Source organism: Chrysemys picta, chromosome 8, assembly GCF_011386835.1.
Source record: "Chrysemys picta bellii isolate R12L10 chromosome 8, ASM1138683v2, whole genome shotgun sequence".
Classification (NCBI taxonomy): domain Eukaryota; kingdom Metazoa; phylum Chordata; order Testudines; family Emydidae; genus Chrysemys; species Chrysemys picta.
The window spans coordinates 101,673,441-101,685,513 of NC_088798.1; the positions used below are offsets into that span (position 1 = coordinate 101,673,441).

The 12,073-nt window shown below is 37.2% G+C and overlaps 1 protein-coding gene across 7 annotated transcripts in view; it reads right to left on the reverse strand.

Annotated features, from left to right (window-relative positions):
- The window catches only part of FAM13B (family with sequence similarity 13 member B), an 81,334-nt gene that overhangs the window by 8,325 nt on the left and 60,936 nt on the right, over nucleotides 1-12,073 (reverse strand). For 4 of the 7 annotated variants that reach the window (XM_042850913.2, XM_005295880.5, XM_065555052.1 and 1 more), the window contains 5 exons: nucleotides 11,609-11,756; nucleotides 6,497-6,704; nucleotides 1,481-1,610; nucleotides 716-797; nucleotides 172-401 (listed from right to left, as the gene is read on the reverse strand). In XM_042850913.2, the coding sequence (XP_042706847.2) occupies nucleotides 172-401; nucleotides 716-797; nucleotides 1,481-1,610; nucleotides 6,497-6,704; nucleotides 11,609-11,756 (798 nt within the window). Of the gene's footprint in view, nucleotides 1-171; nucleotides 402-715; nucleotides 798-1,480; nucleotides 1,611-6,496; nucleotides 6,705-7,846; nucleotides 7,913-11,608; nucleotides 11,757-12,073 lie in introns of all 7 variants that reach the window. The other 3 variants (XM_042850912.2, XM_005295879.5, XM_065555050.1) reach the window with 1 other exon arrangement.

Genomic DNA, 12,073 nt, shown 5'->3' on the forward strand with positions numbered 1-12,073 from the left:
GCTTTACTCAGAGGCATCCTCAAAATTAAATGACATCTGAAATAAATCTAATCTTGCCAGACAGATAAGCTAACCTACTGATAAAATTACATCTCAGATGACTGATGTTTTATTGCTCTTTTAGACAGTATTTGAAGCTGTTGTTTCTAAGAAATGCCAGTTTAGACTTACTTTTATGTCTTCTGGCAAGCATCTTTCAACTCGTTTCTCCTTCAGTCTTTTCAAAATGAGTTCAAGCGTAGCCTCCTTGGTAGGCTTCTTCTCTTTCTGCATAACCCGGGGCTCATCTTCATTTTCTTCATCTTCATGGTCAAGAGAAGAGCCAAAGCTTTTTGGAAGAGTGTTACTTCGTGGACGTGTTTGAGGTATGAATTCTCCATCTGAGCATTTGTGCTTTTCATCTGGATTAAGAAAATTGCCCCATCCCAAAGAACAAAGATATCAAAAACTATTTAGAACTAAACAGACAGATGACAAAAGAACTGATGGAGGACATAATAAATTTTATTTATACAAACTATTTTCAATTAGCCCTTCCTGAAGTCCCACAGACAAGTGTAAACTACTCCTGGTTTTGGAGAACAAATCAGAAGGATACAGAAGTTAAATGATTTCTACTACCCCCAGGGTTGTTCTTGAATGTGTAAATTATTTCAGTTTTAGTGTGAGGCAATGTATCTTTGTCTGAAAACAAAACTTGTGCAACATTCCATACCTTTTATTTGTTTTCTCAGTTTGGTAAGCTCTGTCATCCACTTTAAAACCTTTGGATTGGCTGCAATATCACTATAGGAGGGCTGGAAAAAAAATACATAAACTACATTTGCACAGGAGCAAAGAAAACCACAGCAAGTTTGTTCTTTAAAGCTTGTTGAGTGAAATCTTTACAAACATTTGACATTTTTACACTAGCCAGAGCATTCTAATTAAGTTGTTCTTGTTCCTCCTCTTCTCCTCCACACCCACATTATCTCATCTGACAGCTCCAACTAACCTGCATGCAGGTCAGTGCTGGACCTCCTTCGGTCTCAGCACTAGCAGTATGCTGCCTACTACCAATGTTCTCCAGTCTGAGGCAGGAAGAGGGGCACGGTTACAGGTAACATCAGGAGAACAGAGTGGAGAAGATGGGCGAGTTCCAGTAGGAGAAAGCCCCTGCAGGGACTCACTGAAGGATATGGTCCCGAATTAACTTCTTTCCATCTGCCAAAAGCCCACCCTCCCATCATAGCACCCCCTAACATAGCCCCTACATAAAGGCTGGGCACATATGGCCAGAATGTCACCCTTATTCACGTTGGAGTCACACCTTACTGCACAAGGAGATGTTAATTTTTAGTGGAACTCCTTGTGGAATAAGGCAACTTTCAACGTAAGTAAGGGTAACAGACTGTAGCCTTGAAAAATTAAAAAAAAAAAGGATTAAAAAAAAAAAAAATCAAACATTGTTAGGATGTTAACTTGCAGACCACTAACTTACTTTACTATTTTTGTCCTTTTCAAATTGTTCCTCAAATTGTCTTATTTTTTTCTGCAACTTCTTGACCAGCTGATAGGGTGTCCTGTCTTCCTTTCTGTCATCTTTTGAACTAAAGGATGCCCTTCGTGTTCTGAATTAAAAATTAAAAAAAAAAAAAAAAAAACAGTCAAAGTTTTGTACGTTTTAAAGACTGTAGCACAGCAGTTCCCAAACTGTGGGCTGCGACCCCAAGTGGGGTCACTCCATCAGCAGATGGGGTCATAGTAATCTTGAGTGTGCGGGGGATGCCATTTTACAAAATGGTGTCCTCCACACAGCATGACTTCACATGCACAATACATGTGTGGTCATATCACATGGAGGATACTATTTTGCAATACAAAATGGTGCCCTCCATGTAGCATGACCTCACACACTATACCTGATGTCATGCTGTGAGGAGAATGCCATTTTATAAAGCAAAATGGTGTCCTCTATGCAGTGTGATTTTGTACATACAGGGCATGCAAGGTCACGCTGCATGGAGACACCATTTTTAACTGGTGTCTTCCATGCTGTCTGGGGTCACAGGAAGCAATACACGTGAAAGTGGGGTCATAGAGGGAAAATGTTTGGAAACTGCTGCTGTAACCAATGCAAGCAACTGTATATTTACATGCATTTCACAGGTCAGATGGAATTCTGCAAAAGGCACTGATCTGTTTTTATGACTAAGCAGAATGAAAAGGAAAATGTTCCAACCTATTAACTTCTTTTCTCTGACATTACATTTCCACTAATCATCACTGTAAAGTTGTACTCTGCTCAGATGAAAACATGGGCAACTGGAAAAGTTGCCATTCAAGTGGGGAGTCACATATAAGAGCCACCCCTTCCTCTTGCCACAAGATGATTTCAGCTAAAAAGCTGCAAACTATGACATCTAAAAACTATTATGCTATTACAAAACCCACTTCTACAAGGAAAACCATAATCTTTCCTTTAAACACAAATGTAAGGATCAGGCTGGTGAAAATGGTACCTCTAAATAAATAGGCAAGACATTTCATTTATTCACAGAGAGCATGTCCATCAATCCTCCCTACAGAAACAAATTAATAGTAAAACAACAAACAGGGAAATAAAAGAATACAGAAAAAAATGCTTATTCCTAGTGAGTTCTTCAAGAGATTTTCCCTTGACCAACAAGTTGCTTCAATGCACACTTACTACTCTCAGGGTGGTGTCTGCTACAAATATTATTTTAGATTGCCGGAGTGCCCAAAACGTACTAAATTCTTTATAAACACAGAGGAAGATATCCCTGCGTCAAAGAGCATATGTTCTAAAAACAGTTCCTTTGATGGATTTTGTAGCAGAGGCCTCTGCAGTAGTGTTCCTGGCTTGTCCCTAGCATCAGTGATTCAGAGACTGATTGAAACTCAGATTAGAAAATACAGGTTAATTTTTTGTATGACCAACTGTACAGAGAAACATCATGAATTCAGAACAATTCAGGTGTGTGCACATGTTTAAAAGAACAACCGCAGCCTCTGGAGATAGGGATTCTCTTATCTTGATGCCTTGGATAGTGATAAGACATCAAAATAAGAGAATCCCTACCCCCAAGTACTGTAACACTAGGGTTGTTCTTTTAAACACACCCACCCCTGAATTGTTCTGAATTAATTCAAAAATAACGATTCTGTAGTATGCTACCCACTCTTCCAAAGCACAGATGATCACTCTTCTAATGCCTAACTGAACTCCTAGATGAGAGATGATCTGACTGGATTAAAAAGCTTGCTTTCTTCGTATTATCAACAAGCCCATTCATCTCAAATCCTAGATTATTCTTTGGAGTTATTTATTCTCTGAAGTTTTCCTTAATCAAGATGCTAGTTAAAAAGGAAAAACAAATATTCCCCTTTTAGACTCAGTGACAGCACTAATACAAATAGCCTTTTGGTGAAAAACACAGAGCTGCTGAAAATAAGCTATAAAATAATATACTAGTAATGATTTTACCAATTAAAAACAGCTTTTAAGTCTCACAAGGCTATGAAGATACGCGTCCACCAAATATATAAACCCTACAATCCCTAGGGTTTATTAATGACAGATTTGAAGATGGAGTCCTCAGGCTGAATTTGGATTTCCTTGTGCATTTGTTCAGCATCTTGGGATCCAACACGGCTGAAACTCCTCCACATTTCAAGACCAAGAATCAGTAGTTACAGAATTTCCACTAATGCACCTGTCTGTAGTATACAGAACAGGGTATCATTACACCACTAGCAATGTTTGGGATACCTGGTCCTCAAAGAGCTCACATGCTTGATTAGTGTTATGAAGGGTATATGCAGAATAAGAGTATAGATCTTATGATCTGATATGCACTTTTCTGAGATTGTACTCATCAATTTGCCCCATGGTATAGGTCTTTCCCAAACTTTTAATTTTCTCTTGACTTTGGTGAGGGAATGGGAAGAGACAAAACTTTTCATGTCAAAACATTTAAAGCTGAATGAAGAGTTAGAGTCCCATCTGGTCTTCCTGTTCCCAAATTCTCCTGGGACAACTATTTTCAACACACATTCAAGCACTTTTTAAAAAGTGCTTTTCAGAGTAATAGTATCGGACAGAAAAGGACACTGAATAATTGGCTATCTTTGAGGGTCATGTTCCCCTAAGCAGATTATTACCATATAGAGAATTTGCAACTCCTTGAGTTGAAACTCATTCTTCACAGCAGAAAATACGTGGGGTTCAGACCCCTATAGCTGAAGATCTTAGGGATCCAGTGGAAGTAAGGACACCCATACAGAACCTGGATGCCTTCACATTGCTGGCAGTGTCCCATCTCCCCAGTATCTGCTTGGCAGCATGACTCCTTCAGAAACTGTAGTGTTAAATGCTCCCCCTAACCACTGCTACCTTCCAATACTTCTTGGGAGCAAAGGCTTTTCCACAGCGCAGATGCAGAACCTAAGCTGTTATTGCAGGCTTGGGCTGAACAAGCTTGTACCATTTTGCTTTTCATGGGGTGTGGATGGATATGCCACATAAAGCAGCTGTCATACAGCTCTGTCTGCTTCCAACCTGTGAATCTAGCTAGACTCCAGAGAATGCCTCTGCTTCCATAGGGTTTTGGGCAAGTAAGGTTCCATGCACTAAAGCCGGCCTTCCTACCTTCCACACTTCCTTGCCCAGTTTGTGTGCAGTTTTGATTCTCCTTGGCTCCAAAAAGCATAGGAGAGCAAGAGGCCCTTTGGTTCTCAATGGACAAAACAAAATTCTAACTCAAACACCTTTGCCTGAAATTTTTTCAACAATTTTCTTTGATAAATTCCCTCTTGAAAGTTTTGCTAGTACCAAAAAAATTCTTCGCACACATAATGCAGGGTTCAAAAGAAAGCCCTAGGGAGTACCTTACACAAAAGAACCTGCCAAGACTAACTTATCTCTTCAGAAAGGTCTTTTCAGATTGTTCCACCAAGCTACCATACCAAAGCCCTTGAAAATAAAGGAGGGTATAAAAGTCTGTGTTATTGCTGCTTCAATACTTCAAGGACAAAAGTCTTCAGTCTTCATGTACATCTCATCCTCAAGGCTAGACGTTCTTTGTTGATTGCATCCTTCTCCAAGGTTACAATAGTAGCATTCATTTTAGATAACTGTATACAATGCAACTTCTCCTTTGGAGTTTACAAAACATTTATTATCTATTCAGATGCTAGCCTTCTGAAGCTCTCCACTCTCAAAGTCTAGATTAATAGAAAGTAGCACTTTTCCTAGACACTGAAAAAAAGTACTCTGGTGATTTCTTTAGTGAACTCAGGACATTTCTTTGCCTGCTTCTGGAGACAGGTAACATACATCTCTGTTCCCTCTAACACAGAGTGGAAAGATGCTCTGCAATCTAGAAGATTTAGAAAAAATTGTTATTCTTCACCCAAGATCCCAAACAAAGGAAATAGTATCTTCTTGTTAGATTCTAATAAGACTTTTCCCTGTAGTCAGAAATCTTAAAAACTAAAATAAGCTTCACAAATATAGCAATTTTAAACTGCCTTTACTGTCCATCATGAAGAGAGCTTGTGGTAAGAACAGGAACGTACAGGTACAAGAGTCTTGACTGAAAACTTTTTTCTAAATCACTCTTCCAATTCAGCAGAGCTGGAAGCAACTTTATAGTGATGATTGGTCGGCCAAACTATTAGGGAACTCTTCCCACTTAAAACAGCATCTCTCAACTACAAACTACATCTTTCAAAACCTCCTGTACTACAAGGCACATTAGAGCTAAACTACGCAGCAACAGACAGCACAGAGGAAACCCCCACTCACTACGATGCCACGAACCCTCCAGAGATTAGCCTAGGGCTGCTCTCCCCACAACTAGCCTGCTACAAGTCTCATCCAAACTGAACTCCCGTTCTTCCCCAAGTGACATGAAGTCGCAGCTGGGAAGGAGGTGGAAAGTCTCAAAGTCAGATCTGTCTTTGGGGAAGTCTGAAGGAGATACAGTTGGGGAGCTGTTAACATTAAAACCAAGCTTAGGACCTACACAAGGCAGACACATCCCCAGCTGTGGGGATCCTACAGTGCACAGAAGCGTCAGCCTGCCCTGCCCCTACTCTAGAGGAGCTCCAGTGTGCAAGAGGAAGTCCCTCTTTAGCAAGCTCCCCAGTTAGAGGAGAAGCCTATTCTACAGAGCTCCATAGCTCAGTCTTTGTAAGAACTCTGCAGGACAAGCACTTCTTCAAAAAGCAGCACCCCAGCACCTGATGCCTTCTTCAGTTTGGTCCCTTTAAAACAAAGCTCCCTGACCAACTAATTATGGCATGAGGAGGCACTTATATAGCAGTTTTACAAAAGGGAGAATTATGTCATCATTTGAATGGCCACATAATCACATGGTACTCTTAGACCTTCAATTAGTCATCCAAGTCTTGAAAAACAATAGAAAGCAGAGATACAACATCATTTATTTTCATGCTAACAGTTTTTTCTAAATTGCACAAACGTACACACCTAACAAAAGAAAGTGCTTTTGATGAGGAGTCTAATGTTTCTGGATCATGCAAGAAACGCTGGCTTTGTCCAAAATCCAAACTACGATGCGACAACACTGGATGACAGTCCTCCAAAGGATGACTATTCATTCTTCCAGCTTGTGGGGAAAGCTGGGCTTCTCCAGATTCACTGTCCTCCTGCCAAGATTTAAAGGCAGGAAATGGCTCTACAAAATATAAACAAGAACACAAAAATGGCACTAGTCTATTAAAAGAGTAATAAAACAACAGTGTCAAAAGGAAAAATAAATGTGTATCCAATGCTTAATCTTGAATGCTATAAACAATGTGTCACACACAAAGTGAATAAATATAGTGAAATACATTAGAAAGCTACAAATTCTGTCAGGTATTTCAAAGTATATCTAATGAGTATGCATTTGTTTTGCACAAATCAACAGCACATTTGTGCATTATTTCTAGACTTAAGCAACTTGGAGACTATGGGAAGTATGCATTTTCGGTAAGAGTTGCAGCAAATTACAGAGCAGATGGATTTCCAGAGTACTTGACCAATTTATTTATATAGTTATCCTCTTGACATTTGAATAGTGCTAGTTAAAATGGACACTATCAATTAGGAGCAATGTTTGTTTACTTAAATCCATCTTTACAATGATGACGGTGGGGGGAAATCAATATTTGTGTAGGGACTACACAACTCAAGACTTCTCCACGTGTTGCCCTGCAGTCACAGTTCAACACTACTCCTGAAGCTGTGCTGTGCTGGCAAAATTGTTTTTGTTGGTGAACAAACAAGGAGGTAAACAAAAAGGAATTATACCGTCAAGCTCCATTAGAAGCAAGGAAACTATTTGTTGGAAGAGACTGCTTTTAAGCAGGGGATTACAAAACAATAGAGAATCTTTAGAAGGTTTAAAGTTAGTTAAAATCTTAACAAGTCAGTTGATAGTGTCCTTTAAAATTCTGAAATATGTTTTATTGCCCAGCAGTTTGCTTATATTTCTAAAAAATAATTCATTTCTCTTTTCAAAAGGTAACAGAATCTGTATTTTCCAGTGAAAGTCTGGAATTTGAAAACTGAGTTCAAAGTGTGCAGAATGACAATAAACCCACAATGTAACATTAAAAAATAACCCTTGTACCTGCTTCCCATTGAAAAAGAAATTCATAATTGTTTAAACAATTGACTTGTAAACATGAGTGTAAGACACAAAAAGGGAAGCTTTTTCACTTGAAGATAAGAATTGTCCCAAGATATGGGAACAGCAGGTGAAGGGCTAGTTAGAAAGCAAACCATAAACCATCAAAAAGGCAGATAACTGAACATATGGTTAACCATACTTACCCTCCCCTTCTCTCTGCAGATGCATTGTTTTGAAATCAATGAGGGGGTAAGTGATAAGGCATGACGCTAATAAAATGAAAAAGAATGGCAAAAATACTAAAGTGAACACACAGCACAGTCAGAACAAACCATACATAACATGTAAAGCAGGAAGATACAGTACCACGGGAAAGCATTCCCACTACTCAATTGCTCATTTTGGGCCAGGTCCTGAGCACTCTCAACTCCCAGTAACTTCAATGGCAGTTAAGGGTTCTCAGCACTTGCCCGATGAGGCCGTTAATCGAAAGACTTTATAAAGTTTTAACGAAAGAAAATAATTTTTGACTGCAATTCAAATAAAAACCCACATGGCATCTTCACATTTTAACAAACACACTTTTTCAAAATGCAGCTTTTGTTCACAACTTGTAAGTAATGGAGATCAGTAATCCTTATACACACAGGATAAATGTGGAAAGCTTCTTCTTCCCGCTATCAACCTCCAACAATAAGATTAAATGATTTGTGTCCCTGAATTTGCTTTTTTCACTAGTAGAAGAGCAAGCTTTTAATGCCATTTAGATGAGGCAAGAATCTGATTGGTCACAAACCTTTTAAGATTCTGCCAACTAGTTATTATAATGAAAATTAATCCCAATCTTGCAAACAGTTGCACTAATGAAGACTTCTGCAGTCACAGGGCCTGCACTCATTGGCTTAAACAGGATGCCAAAAAGGTCTGCATCAGCATGAATGCTTGGAAGATTGGGGTCCTAATGATAATTCTAAACAGGACTGGAAAACATCCAAACCTAGAATACTGCAGCAATAAAATAAAGCAAATTATCTTGCATACAATATCATCATGAGTTTACAACCCAAAAACATGTAAAGTAGACAATCCTCGTATCTTAAAATAATTTAAACAAAACTGATCATAAAATTAGCTGAAGAACTGGATATATGAAATCAAGGTATATTCTACATGTAGAGAATTCATGAAAAAAAAGAAAAATGAAAGCCACATAGGTCTTATAAGAATATATAATGAGAACAGATTAACACTGACAGTCTACAATATAATATAAATAAGCTATTGCGACTGAAAACGTGAATTACTTTCTTTAACGATGAACAGGCCCAAAATGTTCAAACTTGGATGCGTAACTTTGAGCAAAGATTGAAAACTTGGCCTCAGGGTCCTCAACATCCTGTGCATAGTTACTCCTTTATCAAATGTTGTGCCCTCCAAACAAAATTTTACTAGCACCCAAGAGCATAAACTGACAACTAATCTAAACACATAAATAGAACAAACAGTTTCTTTTGGCTCAAAGCTAACCATTTTGCAAGGTATGGGAGGGAATGTGTGGATTCATGCAGGAAATTATTGTGGAGACCAATTATAGGCAAATAATATGCATAGGTAAAATCAGCATCATTATATAAATGACAAACTAGAATAGCAATTTTCTCAAATGATTATCACTGTTTGATCTTCAGAGTATAACTTTATTTACTAACTGAGATGTGCTATATCTGCTTGATGTGTCACTAATTTATGTACACTTTAGGAATATTTCATTAAGGTTTAAGTCTGGTCACAGGGCAACAAGGGAAGGAACAGTCTTCCCTCTTGGAAGTTTGCAATCTATCAAAGATTGCTGGTGATTTATAAACCATTCAAACTTTGTTCTCAAAAACATGTCATCAGAACAGCTTGATGAAAATACAGCTTTACTCCCAACTGTTTGTATTAGACCTTGTACTAATCTGTAAAAAAATGCTATCTACTCTTTGGTTTTTAAAATAAAAAGTAGAAGTAAATGGACTCTGATTATTGATGGCAGTGAACAATATTTTCCCAGTGTCTCAATTCCATTTAGCTTAGGTGTAGGTGGTTTGATAAAAATTCAGATGTATCAACACCAGAGGAGGAAAACAGATCAGACTCAACTTAAGACAAATATTTCAAAAGATGATGCATGAAAAAGTTAGGTTTTTGGGGGTTTTGCATTTATGATGTATACAGAAATCCTGAAAGGTTATTTCCAATCACATGGGATGAGGAGTTAAGAACCTAAGTTAGGAATTTAGGTCTTGTTTATCATGTAAGACTATAGTGAACTGGTAGGACCATTATAGAGAAATCGAATTGAGAGAAGAAATTATATTTATTCATACATTTTAAAACACTTTTGTTAACCCCTTACAAAACCTGAACTTCTGAAAACTTGGAAGAAAACTTTTTTTTAAAAAGTTTAATACCTTTCTTCAACTGAAAGCTGAAAAGCTCTCAATACACAATTTTACGTCTTCCAGTGGAACAGGGAAGACAAGACCTGACATTCCTGATATTTCTAAGGTAAAAAACAAGTAGACTTTTAAAAAAACTTTCAGGCCTAATCAAACGTAAATTGTATGGATAGTGTTTAATACCTTAGTTTTGCAATTCAATAAAATGTAGAAATATTTATCTTGCCTTAAATCACTATTAAGGGCTGATGCGCTTTAAGTTAAAAAAAATGTCATTCACAAAAAACTACTTTGCTTATATCATTTATGGCAGAAGATTAAAGCAAATATTTTCAAAGGAGCCCCAGGGACTTACGTGCCAGGGTTTTGGCACATAAAATCCCTTAGGATCCTTAGAATATCTCTAGTCTAAACTCGGCAGTTTGCTGCTTGGCTATTTTTTTGTTTGTTTCTTTAAACTCTTGAGCAATTATTTTTTTCTTTTCAATTTCTAAAGGTCCTTTTCTTAACTGGGCTGTAGATTGGCAATGACCTCTTGGTTCAGCAGTTTAAAGTTCTATACATGGTGGTGGTCATACCCAAGTGTAAATATGCATTCTTCAGATAAAACTGAAGAAAAAACACAAGCATGAGCGGTCAGATAGCTAGCCTCTAAATAATGAAAACATCTTACTTATTGGGCTGTCAATTAATCACAGTTAACTCAAGTGATTAATGCAAAACAAATTAACTAGATTTGTTAGATTTCCTCTGGAATGGTGGTTGAAACATTAAGGAGCATTCGAATGTTTAGCATATCTGGCATATAAATACCTTGCAATGGCGTTTACAATAATGCCATCTGAATGCCTATTCTCATTTTCAGGTAACATTGTAAATAAGAAGTGGGCAACATTATCTCCCATAAATGTAAACAAACTTATTTGTCTCAGTGATTGGCTGAACAAGAAGTAGGCCTGAGTGGATTTGTAGGCTTTAAAGTTTTACATGGTTTTATTTTTGAGTGCAGTTTTATATAAAAAAATTCTACATTTGTAAGTTGAACTTTCATGATAAATTTCAGAGTAGCAGCCGTGTTAGTCTGTATCCGCAAAAAGAAGAACAGGAGGACTTGTGGCACCTTAGAGACTAAATAAATTTGTTAGTCTCTAAGGTGCCACAAGTCCTCCTGTTCTTCTTTTCATGATAAAGTAATTGCTCTACAGAATTTGTATGAGGTGAATTGAAAAATACTATTACTTTTGTTTATATTTTTACAGTGCAAAAATTTGTAATAAAAAATATAAAGTGAGCTCTATACACTTTGTATGCAGTGTTATAATTGAAAGCAACATATTTGAAAATGTAGAAAAACACCCAAAAATATTTATAATAAATGTAAATTGGTATTATATTATTGTTTAACATTAATCACAATTAATTTTTTTAAATCTTGTGATTAATCACTATTAATTTTTTAATCGTTTGGCAGCTCTACTTATTTTCATGATTTTGAATATACTGCAAAATCAGAGTAAAAATTACCTTCCCATTTGTCACCATCAGATACATTCTTCAGATCTAGATGTGGTACTTGGATACATGTTGATTCCTCAGGAACATTAACACTTCCATCTCCTGATATTTCTGATTCAGTGTTTGCATTCAGGTCACAAATCTTGCTACCAGAATCCTGTATTTAAATAAATACTACATTTTATTTTCATCATCTGGTAACTAGGCACCAGGAGCTAGCAAGTGCCAATCCTAGCACTGCCATTAATTTTTTGTGTGGCTTAATGTCTCTCTGCTTCCCTACCTGAAAAATTAGCATATTGTCATAAACCTTCCAACTTCTTATAAGAGTAACTAAAATTTGTACAGCACTCTGTATTGTTCTTTATATTTTCAAACATTTTTAAAAAGAGTTAGCCAACCAAAGATTTCATTGTTCATGAAAGAATATTTCACTGCTAGAAGTCTATGCATAGCCATCTGACATGGTTTTCC